At 39.6% G+C, this 17,361-nt stretch overlaps 1 protein-coding gene across 3 annotated transcripts; it reads left to right on the top strand.

Annotated features, from left to right (window-relative positions):
- Positions 1-8: 8 nt before the first annotated feature.
- Positions 9-16,240, top strand: LZTFL1 (leucine zipper transcription factor like 1). Of its 3 annotated transcripts, none has more exons than XM_032105608.1 (10): positions 9-100; positions 7,726-7,850; positions 8,305-8,499; positions 9,019-9,079; positions 9,905-9,973; positions 11,353-11,418; positions 11,553-11,630; positions 13,960-14,118; positions 14,607-14,710; positions 15,277-16,240. In XM_032105608.1, the coding sequence occupies exons 2-10, from the start codon at positions 7,774-7,776 to the stop codon at positions 15,293-15,295; spliced, it is 828 nt and encodes a 275-aa protein (XP_031961499.1). In that variant the 5' UTR covers positions 9-100; positions 7,726-7,773; the 3' UTR covers positions 15,296-16,240. The 3 variants fall into 3 exon arrangements, with proteins under 3 accessions (XP_031961499.1, XP_031961488.1, XP_031961508.1); XM_032105597.1 differs by having other exon boundaries at positions 11-100; positions 13,945-14,118; XM_032105617.1 differs by lacking the exon at positions 9-100 and adding an exon at positions 5,657-5,755 and having other exon boundaries at positions 13,945-14,118.
- The last annotated feature ends 1,121 nt before the right edge of the window (positions 16,241-17,361 follow it).

Consider the following 17,361-nt stretch of genomic DNA (forward strand, 5'->3'; position numbering starts at 1 on the left):
GGGAGGGCGGGCAGCACCGCAGCACCGCCTTCCTCCCGCCCCTCCCGGCGCGGGTCGGGGAACTCGGGATAAGCTGGGGTGGGAAAGACCTCCGCGATCGGTGAGTCCAGGTCGTACAGGTTAATGGCAGCCCAAAAAGAAGCCTGGGGGTTGTTTCAGTACAGTTTAGTCAGGTTGGTTGCTGAAGGTTAAAACAGAGGAAAAAATCACGGTAAGGCTTCTTTTCTCAAGGGGCTAAACCTCCAAGAAGAGGAGGCTCAGGGGGTCCTCATCGCTCTCTACAAGTACCTGAAAGGAGGCTGTGGCCAGGTGGGGGCCGGTCTCTTCTACCGGGCCTGCAGTGAGAGGACAAGAGGAAATGGCCTTAAAATGAGAGTGGGGAGATTCAGATTAGAAAAAAGTTTACTGTTAGGGTGGTCTGGCATTGGAATAGGCTGCCCAGGGAGGTGGTGGAGTCACCATCCCTGGGGTGTTTACGAGGCCTCTGGCTGTGGCTGATGTGGTTTAGGTGTTACAGTGGCAGTGCTGGATGGACACCTGGACTGGATGATCTTAAAGATCTCTTTCAACCTTGATAATTATTCTATGATTCTATAAATACGTCTTAGCATACCCTAGAAAGAAGACAGTTCAAAGACTTGTCCAAGAGCACAGGCAAATTTAGTGTGAGAGAAAAAAAATTTTAAAACTGGATCTTACTGCACGCACACCATGCTCCCTCTTCAACCTTTGTTATGATTCAAGTCTGACTGCTTGAATCAACAGCATTTGGTAGAGGCTGTACTCTTAATAATTAAGACTCTCTGTGGAAATTGGAGGAAGATAATCTTTTTGAAAGAACTGTAAAAGAATAGCGCTTAAAGAAAATCTCATCACTAACAGAGTACCCAAGGGCTCAAATTATAACAATACAGCATGTAATCACATACTGTTTTTCAGATTCAACAGAAGTGCCGTTATAGAAAAAGTATACTGCAGGGAACACAGGATAAGCTCCAAGGAGCAATCCTTCTGGCAAAGGAATGGTTTCTTATTAGTATTAGCCTGTAACTGACAGTTTAGTATCATTTCTAAAAAGAAAAATGCATGCAATATTGGCCATTATCTCCTGCAGTAATGAGATATCCCCCAAAAGATGCCTGTGAGTGTTTACGGTTCATTCTCAAATCATTCAGGAAAGTGCAGTCTGGCATCACTCTTACTGTTATGGATTATGCATTATAGAGGCATCTCAGTGATAGTACTGGATAATGGTGGCTTATGGCTTCTCTGAATAGATTATTAGATTTTTTTTTATCTGCTTGAAATTCTCTTTCCTGCTAAAGCAATAAAAATGTTGAACTGACAACATCATTCTGGTCTAGGAAAATGAACTAGTTGACATCATCTGTGTTGTTTACACAGTTCACACTGCGTGTATTTACAAGAAAGAAAGGCAAGTGAGAGCTGCTATGAAACAGCTCTCTGAAAAGTCTCAAGATTTTCCTAAGGGACTTTTCTTTCTCCATGCATAGCTAGCAAACAGCAACAAAAACTCAGCCCTACAGTTCTATTACTCAGAGACTTTGCTTACGAACCACCAGCTACGATCATTACCATAGTAATTGTAATTTGTTAGTCATTCTTCAAGTCATAGCGATAATGCAGAGTTCTCAGCTTATGTGCAGTGAGACTTCTAGAGATGGATAACCTTTCCTTGGGCAGTACAATAGTTTGTGTCTGGAAGTAACACCAGAGCTAAGCAGTGCCCATGGTAATTGATAGCATCCCCTCTATTTGTTAGGTATAGCCCAGCTTCCTAAAGAACAATGCTCTGAATTTGTGGAGACAGGCACGTGAATAAAAAATAAATGTCCTTTGATTTCTGTTGAAGAAAAGCATATATGCAACCCTGGCATGGATCTGAAGTTTGTATCTAGTTTCTTCTGGATGGCAATCTCATGTCATGTTTGCGGTAGGTTTTCTTTGAAGTTCTTATCCAAAATGAATGCAGTAATTCCCCAGGAAAGTTAAAATAATCTGGGTTTTTTTCAGTCAACAGGACCAAATGTAATTTGAATTGTACATTTAGTTGCATTAGGGCACCATGATGTAGGAGGCAGTGTTGCAAACAGGCTTCCCCACGGAAAATACTCCGTTTGATCCTGTGGGAATGATGGTGTCATTCTCATGGGATTGATAGGACTCTCAAGCATGCAAGCACAGAAGGGGAGCTTGGATTGTTAGGGAGGTTTGCAGATACAAATGCAATCTATCTTCTCCTGTAACTTTAAAGAGGCTTAGATCTGGATGACAGAAATACTATACTGACTGTTCTCCACACACAACTACTCTCTTGTCCTCACCACTGTAGACACTTCCACTGCCCCGGGGTCCCTGCTCACTTTGGCTGGAAGGATTTGCAGACCTCTGACTCCTGCTTCTTCAGGTCAGATGAGAAATGTTTGAGGAAGATAACTGGTCAGAATTGTTTCCTTAGAAAATATTGATTGTGAGTGGTAAAGCAGCGATCTGTTTCAGTGGGTTGTGAGGGGAGCAGAGAGAAGCTTGAGGACCCAGGTGCAGCTGCTAATTATTTGTGAAGTAGACACTGCTCTTTGAGGCCCCTGATCCCAATGCTCCCCCCTCCAAATATTACCCATGAAAGGTGATTTTGTTTGTAATTCTGTGCTGTTTTCCTCAGAACACCATTTTTGCCCTGGTGTCCTTTGTGGAAGCTCTGGAGGTTGGCAACAGCAAGCACAAAAATCCTTATCACAACCTAATGCACACTGCAGATGTGACATAGACGGTCTCTTATCTCCTTTTCTCCTTTTCAAGACTGACATAGCACTAAGTACAGGAGACAGCTAAAGCCAGAAAACACTGACAGGAACGGATTGAAGGCTTAAACAAAAAGAAATAATGAGCATATGGTACATTCCCACAGTGGTTGTCAAGACAGACAACAAATATCTTTGAAGGTGGGCTAGAGAAATTGAAAGCAGACATATTCCAGAATGATGATCAGCCACTGCAGTTTGGGTTTGACTGGCAATTCAGAAAGTTGCCGGTCCACTCAGTGGGGAAGATAAATGGTAGTGAAGGCTCAAATCGTACAGGATACATATGTATCTCATTCTGTTCTTTTCTTACTCCTGGTTATTGCCACAGTTAGAAAGGAAACAAAATGCTTTTTAGTCTGATTCTGTGTGACAGCTCTTTGGCACCTGTTGTTGGCTTCATCTTTTCCCAGCATCTCATTTGCCCTTGGCCCCTGCATTGGCAGAAGTGTAGGGGCAAAGGCATCAGTGAAAGGGAGGTTCATCTGTTCAGTGTTTTGTGCTATTCTCTCTTGTTACACCATGGCCATTCAGGGATTGCTCTCTTTGTGGCTGGTACTTGAATACATGCACTTCTGTTCTTTTGTGCTTCATTTCACTGGGGTCCCTTCACTAACAAGTGTACAGAAGCAGCCAAGGTAAGCACTTCCAGGTGCTGAACACTCAATAATTCCATTTATGCACAATCATTCCAAGCTCCATAACTAGGAACTGTGGAAGAAAAGGAATGAGAGAAACCCATGGTTGAACATGTTTTGGTCCAACGAAATGCCAGCACTTTTTCTGATGCCATGAGTACCTTAGATGGGCTGTACAAAATCCCCGTAAAAATTGTCAGTCAACATTGCTCATGGCAATACTTGTGTTTCCTGCTGTGTGTTGGTAACACCTTTTTCTGCACACCTTGCTGAGGAATCTGAAGAAGTGATGCTGCCAGCATGTACCATGTGGTGGAGCAGAGGACAGAGAGGTGCAAGCTAACAAGGCATAGCATAGCTCTTGCCAGGTCTTTTAGGCCAGTTTCAACTACTGTAGAACTGCTTATGCTCAGGAACAACCTTCCGTGCATATGGTCTGTCTTTCTGCACTCCCTTGATTGCCACATGGATTTCAGTTCTGAGGACAGACCTGGATGCCCTTCCCTGAGGGCATGCTCCAGGGCCTCCTGTAAACATGTCTTGAGTCTCCTGTGCTGAATGTAGACTGCACATGTGACTTGTGTTTACTGAAACAGATTTGGAAGGAGTCAGGCTTTATCTGTCTCAAGAGTTGATCCAGATGATTTTGATGGAATTTTTGTCACTTGTTCCTGATTGTGTCTAAAGTAAATAGAAATTAGGTTAGATTTGCCACTAATACAGCTGCTTACTCAAAATCGCCCGTTAATCCTAAATTGGTCACTGCTGCTTTTAGGGCCAGTAGTTAATGAAAATGCACTGCAGGCTGTAGTCAGTAAGACAAATACAATGTTGAGGAATGCAAATTGCAATGGATCCCATTTTTCCCTCTCAAACTGTGGAAGAAGGGCAGTTTTCCCTTGGGGCTACTCAGCTCCGGAAAGTGCCTGGATGAAAACAGCTGCCCAAGTGCAGCAGCCCTCCTGCCTGTGTGTGTTCCAAATGGCCTTTTCCCAGCTTGCTGCTTCCTGGCCTGTTAGTCATTTTGCTGTGTCATTCCAGTGCTCTGCTTTCACTGCTTGTCTAGGTATGGAAGGTGACACCAGCTTTTGAAGTGTCCACTGGTGTCATGGGAGAAGGCCATTACATCCCTTCTTCCTGTTCATAATGGGACAGATTCAATGATCGGCATTTCCTCTGTCTGTGGCTCACTAATATTGCACCTCTGCTGTGACAGATCTGGTCTCCTTCTGCAGGCCTTGAGGACAATTAATGAACAAAATCCATAATTTCAGTGTGCCTTTTGCTTACACTGGAAAATCCCAAGCTCTGTCAATATTACTTTCATCCTCTCCTTAGGTGCAATCAGGGTACAAGACAACTGGGCCAGCTACAAATGGTTAGACTTCTTCCATACACTCAGGTGATGGATGCAAAGTTATTTTTCCACATTTTATAAACTTTTTGGCTGATCCAGGTGAAAGACTCTGGTGACAGTTACCCCACCTGGAGTACTGCATCCAGCTCTGCAGTCTCCAGCATGGGAAAGACATGGACCTGTTGGGGTGAGTTCAGAGGAGGGCCACCAAGATGATTAGGGAGATGGAGCACCTCTCTAATGAGGAAAGGCTGAGATAATTGGGATTATTCAGCCTGGAGAAGGCTTTAAGGTGCCCTAATTATGGCCTTCCAGTACCTGAAGGGAGCCTACAAGTGCTTGTAGTGACAGGACAAGGGAGAACGAGTTCAAACTGAGAGTAGGTTTAGATTAGTTATTAGGAAAATATTCTTCACCGTGAGGGTGATGAGGCACTGGAACAGGTTGTCCAGAGAAGTTGTGGATGCCCAGTTCCTGGGAGTGCTCAAAGCCAGGTTGGATGGGGCTTTGAGTAACCTGGTCTAGTGGAACTAGATGACCTTTAAGGTCCCTGTCAACCCAAACCGTTCTATGATTCTGTGTTGTCCTGCTGACATGCTAATGCTTTGCAAAAATCCGTGTTTAGTGAAAAAGCCTTTGGAAAAAAATCTTAGGTGATGTAAATAAACGCGGGATATTGCCCATCGCGCCGAACTGCCCCTACCCCTTCAGCAGCTCATTGCTGCACAGTAGAGTTTTCCAAACTGCACCTGAGCACGTACGAAATCCAAAGGTAAAGTAAAATAAAGAAAACAGCGCCTTTATCCGCTTCCACGGCGCGCGGGTCACGTGGGCGCGCCGCCGCCAATCGGAGCGCGGCGAGGGCGCTCGCGAGGCTTCGGTCTCCATGGCAACGCTGGGCCCGCCGCCATCCGAGCGCCGGCGGAGCGGCCGCCATGGTGAGTAGCGGGAGGGGGCCGCCGCCCGGCATTCCTCCTTCATCCCGGGATCCCGGCACGGAGCGCTCCGCGTCGGGCGGCCGGCCCGCAAGCGGGGCAGGGGTGCGGCCTGTCGTCATGCGGGTGCCGCTCGGGGCAGCTGCGGCTGCCACCTGCCCACCTGGGCACCCTGCCATCCCTGCGGAGACTCCCAGGGTTTGGGATTTTTGCGGGATCCGGTGGGCCGGTGGTTTATCTGCGTATCAGCGTGGCTGACTCGGAGGTCACGAGTGCTTGTGTGTTTATTTACTAGTTTAATTTCCTGTCTGTCTGTAATGAATAGAAGCTTTTCAACTAAAAAAACCCTCCAGCAACAGCAAAGAGAACATTAATTTAGCTTTCCATATGATCCTCATCTGCAATAAGTGGGATTTTGTGGGTAACATTGGGCTTGCAGCCACACTGTGGGAGCTGGTTTTATTTACTGCTGGTGCTGCTTCCTCGGCTGCATTTAGTTTCCAGAGTATTGATTGTTCATCCAGGTATCCCAGGATTGCATTGTCACTGAAGCTTCCCTGCACGGGTTGTTTACTAAGGACAAGGTGATCAGATGAACTGTTTTGTCTGAGTTACTACATTGCTGTCCCTTCCCAACATCAGCCATCCTAACAAAATACATCGGAGTAAATGAGATGGACCTGCCTTTGCATCAGCTCTCCAGGGACTGTGGTGATAAACTCCCACTCATGCCCTGTCGTGCCTCCTTGTCACCCGTGCTGCCTGCATGAGCAGTGGTTATTCTGATGTGAGTGCCCATGCCAATAGTTCATTTGAAATAGAGGCACACATAAAAGGGCTACTTAGCCAGATCTAAAACTACTTCCTTCTTCATTTGCCCTGGCAATATTTGTTTCTGGGCAATAGGCTGTTGAGAAACAAATTCACATTATCACTTAAGATTAAGATCTCCTTCTTCATCAAAAACAGCATGGCCAGCAGGTCGAGGGAAGTGATTCCCCCCTCTGCTCTCATGAGATCATATCTGGAGTGATGCATACAGTTCTGGTGTTCCCAACATAAGAAGGACATGGAAGTGTTGGAGCAAGTCCACAGGAGGGCCATAAAGCTGACAAGAGGACTGGAGCACCCCCCCCTACAAAGACAGACAAGTTGGGGTTATTTAGCCTGGAGAAGAGAAGGTTGTGTGGAGACCTCACAGCAAACTTCCAGTATTCTGGAGGAGACCTACAAGGAAGCCAGGGAGGGACTCTTCAGCAGGAACTGCAGTGATAGGACAAGGAGTAATGGGCACTAATTGAAAGAGAGTAGGTTTAGATATACAGAAAAAGTTCTTTATTGTGAGGCTGATGAGGCACTGGAATGCATTGCCTAGGGAAATTGTGAATGCCCCATCCCTGGCAGTGTTCAAAGCCGGGTTGGATGGGGCTCTGAACAACCTGGTCTAATAGGAGGTGTCCCCACCCATGGCGGGGGGTTGGAACTAGATAATCTTTAAGGTCTCTTCCAACACAAACATTCTGTGATTCTATGATTCTGTGAGAAGTCTCAAGAGTTTACATAAAAAGTAACAAACATAACATACTTTCATCTGGGTTTTTTGTTAGTACATATATGAAAGATACATGATTCAGCTACATTATGCATGTGTAATGTAATACCAGGACAAGTCCAAGAGCTTCGTCTCCTGTACAGTCCTTCTGGTTCTGATCCTCTGATTGCCTCTGTCTCTGATTTTGTATGACTTTTTTGAGGCTACTTGAGCCCTTGCTTCCAGGTTCTGGAACTTTCTCACCCACTTATGAGAGGTGTGTAGGGATTAGACCTATGAAAATATGGTTGTTTTTTACCCTGCTAGTTAGCATGCTAACCCTGTGAAAACAATCACAGAAACTAGTCAGAAGGCAAGTATTCACAGTAGTTATGCTCCTTTTTACTTAAATTTGTTTTTGTGCTTGTGTCCTCCTCCGCAGGCAGAGCTGGGCGTTAATGAGCACCACCAGAACGAAGTGGTCAGCTACATGCGCTTTGCCCGTTTCAAGCGCAGCATGTGTCTCAAAACAGTGGACTCTTGTTTTCAGGACCTCAAGGACAGCAGGTACTGTGTGGGGTGGTTATGAGCAAGAATAAAGCAAAATACACTAGCAGCAGTGGCAGGTTTGAATACTTTATGGGGTGACTTTTCTTCATTTAGGTTTGTATGTTCTTGTATTTTCCGGAAGTTACAAGTGAAATGCTTTTAAACCCAAGTTGTTCAAATTCTTAGGAATTAACGTAGATATTGACAGTATGACATTGCTTTATATCTTGCTTCTGATGTCTAAACTGGATGCAAGGCTGTAGCTGAATTAATATTTGTGATTTTAATTATTTAAAGAGAAAATTCAAATACAATAACCAATTAGTAGTGCTGTGGTCATCTAATAACTACTGACAGTGGAGGTTTTTAAAAGATATTGCATCATATGAGTGGTACCTTTGTAATAGGATCTCATAACAACGCAGAATTGTAACCTTTATCGTACCTGACTCATTTTGACCGCTCTGTTTAGACTTGTTGAAGAGACCTTCACAGTTGACGAGGTGATAGACATGCTGGATGGACTGCAGAGTGTCGTACACAGTGAAGTGGAGTCAGAGCTCATAAACACAACTTACACCAACGTTTTACTTCTGCAGCAGCTCTTTTCCCAGGCTGAGAAATGGTACCTCAAGTTACAGACAGATGTCTCTGACTTGGAGAATCGGTAACATCTATTGGACTATACTTGCAACAATAGGAAAACTTTGAAGTGTTGACTACTTGCATTCTTTTCCTAACCATAACGAATAGAAACTTATTCTTTTACTATTTTATCAGTGATAGGTTAGCTTCAATGCTTCCATCTATAAAATAGCAAGATACAAAATGATTTCAAACTTGGCAGCAAGATGTTTTATTGGTAATATTCTTTCTTGAATTAATCAGTTAAGAGCAGGTGATTGAACTCAATTAAAAAGCTTTTGTTGTCTGGTTGGATTATATTTCAATTAAGGATGCTAAGTCTATTCTAATGCATGTATCGTACCGTTGCATGACATGATCTGTTGCATTTATGGTATTTGTGTAGGACTTCACCCTGTACTTCTAACAAGAATTTTACATGCAGTAAAAGGCATAGCACCAGCTTGGTGAAATGTGTTTCATAGCATAGGTCTTAGTAAATAAATGCCTTCTTTTATATTTCTTTGGTAAATAAATGTGTCTTTTTTTTTTTTTTTCCAAGAGAATTATTGGACCAGGTTGCTGAGTTTGAAAAATCAGAATATACATCTTCAAACAAAAAGGTAGAATTTTATTTTAATCAAATCATAATCAAATGTCATGTGGAGTCACGACAGATGTTAAAAATGCTTAGTATTCACTCTTTGTGTGTAAGAGAAAACCAAAACCCCATCCTTTTTTTTTTCAAAACAGTCTTTGAAACTGTCTAAAATTCGCATTTTGCATTTCAGCACCAAGGCTCACTCTGAATTGCCTTGGCTATTTCCAGAGTGCAGATTCTGCATTTCTGGAGCATGCCTCACACACCTCATCCCAAGGTCAGCCAGATCAGGGATGTGCTGAAGCATCTGCTCCTGGGTTCTCTTCCCCTGGCACTTGGGGTAAGACTGGGATGTTCACTTACCCCAACATGAACCCAAGAGCTGAGAAGATTGCACAGTACAGATGTGTAGCTTGTCTTGCATGAATATGTTTGCACCTTACTTGGTTTGGAGTGTAAAGGTATATTTAGTTAATATATATTATTTTTAATACTTTAAATGAGAAAATTATTTGGAGCTTTGTAAATACAACCACTCAAATATCTTCTCCTTACTCCTTTGTCTTTTGGTTGCTGCAGGATTGTTAGTCTTCTGTAGAACCATGTCTGCAATACTTTTATGTCTCTATGCAGTATCTTTGTTTAACATAAGCTCAAAGTGAAGTCCATAACTTAGGAGCCAAGGAAACAGTAAAAAATGAACTTGAAATAAAAGGTTGTTCATTTGCTTTACAAAAGAAAGCTGAATTGACTGTCAACTGTCTATTGACTGACAGACTAAAGGAGTACTTTTCTTCCTCCTAGAAATCTGTATAATTTAATTTTTTCACCTTTATTATTTCTTTAGTCCACTGCAGATCCCATTAAACCAAAACTGGCTCCATTAAATGAAGGTGGGTCAGAGCTGCTAAACAAGGTAAGAACTTGGCTGTTCATGCAGTTGTGGTCAATGATCATTCTGCTTATGCAAATGACCTGAATAGCTTTACAGTAATATTTGTATAATGTGTCTGTCACTATACAGACATCATGGTAATATACCCCAGAATGTAAAATGCTAGTAAATTAATAAATATTGCAAAGCATCAGAAATTTACTGCAGTTATGGTCTCTAACATCTATCGCAATATTAACCCTTCTTTTGCAAAGACATTTTGGTCTCTGTAGTAATTTATTTTTCCATTTAATCGAGTGAAATAGTAAACTAGTTCCATGCAGCTAGCTGGTGCTTCAACAAAGAAGTAAATTAAAATATGTAGCTGGCTGAAATGATTAGGTTATTGAACATTTTCTGTATCACTTGAAGTCAATCTTATTACATCCAGTTTTTTGTGTTATAAGTTGGTTAAATTCCTCCTGAAGAAACAGGCACTCAAAGAATTTGGAATTTACTGGTTTCGAAAACATCTGATTTCTCACTCGCTAAACATTTTCAGAATTACAAAACACTTTCTAGTACTTAACATTATCAATAGCTTTTATTAGGTATTGTACTCATTTCATTCAACTGAACTTTTCTAAAATGCCACACTTCTTACAATACCCTTTTAAGTTTTGGGCAATCAAGATAATTAGATAATCTATTTTCTGTCTTCTGTCCTGTGTTCCCAAAATGATGTGTTGAGTACAATGTCTGAATCAAATTGTTGTTACTCACTATGATAATTAAAGCATTCAAGAATTCAGACTTGTATTTTGCTTATAGATTAATGTAATTCTCTTTCAAAAATAATTTCAAAATCATAACAGTTTTTGTTGAATATGTACATCTGTTGTCTTTTTTTTTATTCCCAAAATCATTCAGAGTTCATATGGTGATTTTACTCTGACTGATAAAACATGATTATTTCCTGTTACATAGAACAGGATATGCAGTAACCTGGTATTTGTCTCTATTGAAAAAGAACTGTGGATAAATTCTTACTTGCCTGATGATTGAAAATATGAATGATGAGCAGCAATGAGATTTGCATCTCTGAACATGCAATTTTTAATAATTAATCTTGATACTAACAAGATGCTGATCTCAACAGTCTCAATGTGGTAAAGTATGTGTCTAAGTGAATGGTCCTCTATGTTACAGTAGAATTGGAAACTTAAATTGCTTTCTCACTGGGGCAAAAAATCATGAAAATTGAATGAATTATTGATTTCTTATGGAGGCCAATTTTATAAGCCTTTAGGATCTCTTTTGCTTTCCTAAGTTATGAAGTGTATTTTCTTCCCTGAAATATTTGGAAAATCCAAAATGGCACAAGAGTGTTCACAAACATTTTCTTGTTCTTTAACCCAAAGACAGTTGCTTATCTCCAGGAAGAAAATGAAAAATTGAAGACCAGACTCAGGACCATAGAAACACAGGTAAATTCCCTGTAAGCTTGGATGCTTAATGCTGCTTACGTATTTAAAAATACCTAAATAAGAATCCCATGGTTATTATTCTTATGTTTTAAGTTAAAATGTTTCTGAGGTTTTAAATTTTCAATATATTGCAGGCTACAGCTGCCCTAGATGAGAAGTCCAAGCTGGAGAAGTCACTGAGGGATTTACAGATGATCCAAGGAGATCAGAAGGTAAATATAATTATATCCTTCTGCTCCCAGAGGGGGAAACTGTTGCCAATACATCCAAAATGTTGGTCTGTATGGTGTGTTTCTTTTCTGGCAAATGCAAGAGTTTGAGTCAGTGTTGTTCCTGCTGACATTGTCTGTTCCTGCTGGTCTGTCAGTCAACAGGTAATCCATAACATTAGTTGATGTTTTGACATGTATTCAGGAACAATCAGGAAGTATTCCAGAATTCATATTCTCAGGGCTGAGAGTTGTATTAACAGACACAAATCTATGTCTGTTTGTTTCTTCATCCTTACTAATGAAAGAATGATACCTAACCTGGTTTTTAGGGCAACAATTAAACACTAATTCTTTCACACATTTGTCACTTGATGTTCACATGAACAAGCCAGACGTGCTGCTTGTTTGATTTTTTTGTAGTTCTCCCTATATCAGCATGCTGTTAAAAATGTTTCACCATTTATTTTTATTACTTGAGGTTCTTAATCTGTTTTGTAAATGAGGATTCCAACATGGTGAGTTGACACAAATAAATCTGTTCAGGTCACCTCAGTATTTTTCTAAGTTTTTTTTCTACCTTTATTTGTCAATAATTAGAATTTTCCAAAGTTTGTTCATGTGTAATTGTTTCTTAAATTTAAAACATTTCTATTCAGGCTTTCAACAAAATTAGAGCACTTTAATCCCATTATTTTGAGTAATTGACATTAAAATTCCTGCGGTATTTACAGATTTGGAAGTAAGGTTCAAGATAATAAAACATTTCTATTTTAGTTTTCATATTTTAATCCTGATTTCTTTTTATTTTGCTTTCTACCTGGTTTATGGTATGTACTTGGTTTTCTTAATATGTTAAAAGTTTACTTAGTAACTTTCAAAATTGTATTTAATACTATTTTTAGTAGGGAACTCAATCAGTCATGACAAATATTTTCTTTCTCTGTTTTGTTAAACGTTAAATTATTAACGGTTTAAAATACTAAAGGGGTGTATTAAATCCTGGATAATATTGTTTGTAGTGTTAAAAGATTGGAACTAAATCTCATCCTGCTTTTCTGGTTAAACATGAATTGGCCTCAGTGTCAGGGCTGCTGAGTATCTTCAGCTTTCCTGTCCTAATTTGCTCTCTCTAATCTGTTGCTTTCTCCCAGTTGCTCATAAAGCAGTGGATTTCAAACTCTTTGAACAAATAAATGACTGCCAAACCACAATTGGTTCTTAAGTCCCAACTCATCAAATTGATGGGGTTTTTTTAAATTAATAGTTAATAGATGGCTCCACGCACAAAGTGTGAATCAAAGTAACTGAAACTGGGAGGGAGTAACTGCTCTGTTGGATAAGGTTAATTTGAAGATTTAGAATTTTTGCATAACTAACTTTTGTCATGGTTAGAAAATAACAACTAAAACATACAAAATGTATGTAGTGCTTTTCAACATTGCAGCCTTGGACTCTTGTCTCAGAATTCAAAATAAGCCTTTATTCTGTAGCGGTGCTACTATCAAGTGGTTTCCTATTCTAAAGTCTTAAGTTCCAGATAGAAGAAGGAACAGGGCTTTCTTAGGTTTTAGATTTTGTTGTGTTTAAGGTGCTGCTGGTTCAGCCTCATCCTGAGTCATTACATGTTTGAGTTTGAAACTGAGCTTTAAAACCTTAGAATGTTTTGTGTTTGGTTTTTGTTTTGTTTTATTTAAGTGAAAATCCATAGAACAGTTACATTATTATAGTGTTTTATGACCCAGAGCTGATGTTCAGAAAGGTCTGAGTTGTTTCTTCTCGTAAGGAAAAAAGGAAAGTTGCTTCACAAGCAACTTGGAGCCTCTTTGTGTAAGACATCTGAGAATGGTGCAATGTTGGTACCTGACCGAGAATGTGAGCCAAAACACTTTCAGCCTTTCCTACCTGTACTACACTAACAGCTTTGTAAATGTTTCAAAAATATATTGTAACATAGACGTTTAGTTCTTAAATGGTAATTTTCTGTATGGTAAATAACTTTCTGTTATATGATTCATCCTCTGGCTCTAACTAATTCCTAAAGAAGTGAAGTACAAGAACTTGAAATCTCATCTTAGCAGAGAAGACATTCCAGCCATCTTTAAAAGGCATTTATTAACAATTTTTTAAGTTGTAAATTAGTCCCTGCTGTAACTTTTTTTTAGTTAAAGCACTTCTCATTTAGGTTTTACAGGAGTAACATGAACACAATTATTAAAAATGAAGATGTGCCTACTTTGTGTGGAATTTTGCACTTAAAATTTTAAATATTTCTTCCCTTGAATTTTACATATTTTAAATATTTCTTCTATTGAAGAATAATGCAAACCAGGATATCACTGAACTGGAGAATAAAGTGGCAGCTTTGAAATCCCAGTTTGAGAAGACTTTGAATGACACTACTGCAAACCAAAAATTCTTAGAAGAGGACTTGGTGACAACAAAACATAACTTACTGAAGGTTCAGGATCAGCTATCCACAGCTGAAAAGGTTAGCATTTTATTGTATTGTAAAGATGAATTCCTTACTCACATTTTAATTGATTAGTAATTTAACAAGCATATGCTACAGGATGCAGAGTTTACCAGGCCACACTTTTGCCCTTATATTTTTGTTATTTCAGTGGAAAAGCACATTATACATAAAATAGCAAGCCCACAATTAACTGCATGGTCATAACTAGATGAATATTAAAGAATTGACCATTTGTCTGGATAGAAATTTTTAAATGAAAAGCATATTCTCAGTCTTCTGAAGACTTTTGGCCTGATTTTGTTATAAAATGAAGTTAGTGTTTCTATGTCTGTCCCAGTAATCTGATTTGAATCTACCAGCTGACTTCATCTAAATTTGAGTAAGTTATGGAAACTAGTACTGCCAACCAAATTTGAGGAGGAAAAGCAAGTAGGTTTTTTTTTTAATATTTTGGTCTAGTCTTCATAATATGTAAATAATACGTTGATGTTGTTTTTGTGTAGGAACTGGAGAAGAAATTTCAGCAAACAGCTGCCTATCGCAACATGAAAGAGATTCTCACCAAGAAGAATGAGCAGATAAAGGATCTGCGTAGAAGACTTTCCAAGTAAGTGCCTGTCTGTCCCAACAAGATCCTTGTTCTGGATCCACGTTCTGCTCCCATTTTGTCTCTAAAACAGTTTATACATTTTCCTTAAAAAGAAGTTCTAATAGGCTGTTCCCTGAGTTTTGACAAGCATCCTTTGAATGGATGTTCAGTGTTGTTAGGGCTGGTGTGTGCAACAGCAGCTGTCATGTAGCAAGTAATGAGAGACTTTAGTATGGAGAGGATGGAGGATATTGGTGGGTGTGGCAGATAAGGCCTCAGGTGCTACACACAGAGATACAGATGGGAGATGTTCCAGATGTTTTGGCAATTGTTTGGATTTGCGGGTAGGTCATTCCTTCATTTTCCTGTTGGGTAAACTGGCCAGTTTTAAAAGGAGAAAATAGTCTAAAAAGTAAATGCATGTGTCTGTAGCTTAAGTCATACAGTAAACCTTGACAGAAATGTATCAATCTTGGGTGTGATTTATTGCTTGGGTTTCATATTTTCTTTAGAGACAAAATGTCTTTGGGGTGTTTTCAAGTCTGTTTTAATGATTTTTCTATTTATTCTTTTTTAATCCTCAGATATGAGTCAGAGGACTGAAATACCAAAAAGCATCTGATCTATCAGAAGTTGTCATGGAAAGAAAATGTAGACTGGTATTATTTTTCAGTAATTTTTGTTTTGAATTATGTATTCTTTGCTTCTAGTGTTCAAAATAACTATTAATATTAATTTCACACTGAAACTCTACTTCCTTGTAAACCTAAAATTTATAGATACTAGTTTCTGCAGTCCCATTTTTAATGGTTAGCCATTGACATTCATTGAGAAATAGCAAACAGGACCTTGTTGAAGAACTGAGAACATTCCCTACAAACAAAGGAGTTTATTTTTGTTAAGAAAAGGGAAAAAAAAGACCAAAAATACATGTATTAGAGTTTTTGATGTCTTCAAGGTGGAAACTCCAGTTGTTACTTTTGTGTAGTTAATATAGTTAAGAAGTAGCATTATATGTAAAAATTGCATCAGCAAAAGTAAAGAGTAGGAGGAACAAAAAGAAACACTTTGATTCTATAATATTACTTCACATTGGGCATGTCATAGCTCAGCAAGTGTGGTCAGTAGCATTTTTCTAGAGGGTGTTCATTAGACAGTGAGATAAATATGCTTTATAGCCAAAGTGCTGGACCCTTTCAAATAAAGTTGTGCTTTTTCACTTGAATTCATTTAAAGCAAATTTGAACATCAGAAGACAGATTCTGATTTTGCCAGTATTCTTAATATTGAGATGATAATCTAAATACGCATAGGAAAGTTAATGAAGCAACTTTTTTGGGAAATAAGTTATTTTAAGTGTTTTCATCTCCTTTCTTAATGTAACCTCACCAGAAAACAGCTTACTTCTCTTGACTCTTCTACTTGTCATTCTCTGCCTTGCGTTTGTTTGTCAGTCACCTGATAGTGCATTCTACTTGTTCATCTGTCCCTGTTCATGTGTATCTTGTATTTTACTCCAAATAAAATACTATGTTTTCAAACGTTTAATCTTTAAGGAGCTGGATTTTTTAATAGGAATGTTTTGTATAGCTGTTTTTTTAATATCTGTGGGAATGGTGGCCGACCAGTAAAGAATCTTGCTAGAAATGAGAACATTTAAATTACAGATTTGTGCTCAAAGCCACATCAAAGCTCACATCAAACAGCTGTAAAAGAGCGTGCCAGTGACAGGGCTGAGGAGAGACTGGGGTGTTTATGTTACAGAAACTGACATTTAACAGTGTTTTTCTCAGGAGCTGCTTGAACTGAAACGGGTCTTTTTTCCTCATCATTTCTTTAACAAGCAAAGCTGTTAAAATTGCTTAACTCAAATCTGCCATACACTTGCAGTCTAAGTTCTCCTGTTTTCTTTTAACTTCTCATGTTTTCTGTAAGCTCTCCTGTCTTTTGCCTCCCACTGGTTTAGTGAGGTTGGTTTGGGATAGAGCCCTGTGCCTGTGGCAGGATATTATTGCTGTAGCACAATAGTAGTGTGTTATGGCGTGGCATTCTCCTCCTGCAGTGGCAGTTAAGATAATGAAGGGTATTCTTTTGCCCCATGTACAGTCACTAAAATTTTAAGCTCTTAGTAGGAATGTACCAAAGAGGTTTTTGGCTGGTTTTGCTCAGAGCAGCAGGAATACTTGTCTGGATGAATGTTGCGGGTTTTTTCTTTGTAATAACACTCATTTTAATGAGATCAGTTACTATTTCTGAAATGGCAGGTAAAGGGTGAAGAGAGACAGAGATTCTCAGTGACTTCTGCTGGTCTTCTTTTCTCGTAAATCTTTGACTCTTGATTTAGCTGGAATATTGACTCTGTGATTGACCTTCATTATCTGCTTAGAAACCATCTCAGCAAGAAAGTACACTGTCAACTTCAGTATATGGCTAGGTCTCAATGAAATAAGTTGGCTGTAGACCAGCATTGTTACACACCTTGTTATCTCCTCAAATGAGTAAGGCAAAACTTGTAAAGAGCTGTGCAGTGCAAAATTGAAACTCTGAGTTCCTGCCTTGCAGATTGCCAGTTTAGCGAGTGTGAGATCACTGCATTGCTCGCTTTTTGTGCTGCAGAAGGGCTAATTAAAAGTCTTGTGTGGAGCTCTTGATGAAAAATACATCATCTT

This window comes from Corvus moneduloides, chromosome 1, assembly GCF_009650955.1.
Source record: "Corvus moneduloides isolate bCorMon1 chromosome 1, bCorMon1.pri, whole genome shotgun sequence".
In the NCBI taxonomy this organism is placed as follows: Eukaryota; Metazoa; Chordata; class Aves; order Passeriformes; family Corvidae; genus Corvus; species Corvus moneduloides.

Excerpts from the sequence above, each read along its gene's own strand:
- LZTFL1 (XM_032105617.1), top strand. Across the intron at positions 7,851-8,304 it reads CAGGACCTCAAGGACAGCAG|ACTTGTTGAAGAGACCTTCA; the intron begins GTACTGTGTGGG and ends CGCTCTGTTTAG. Across the intron at positions 11,631-13,944 it reads TGATCCAAGGAGATCAGAAG|AATAATGCAAACCAGGATAT; the intron begins GTAAATATAATT and ends CTTCTATTGAAG.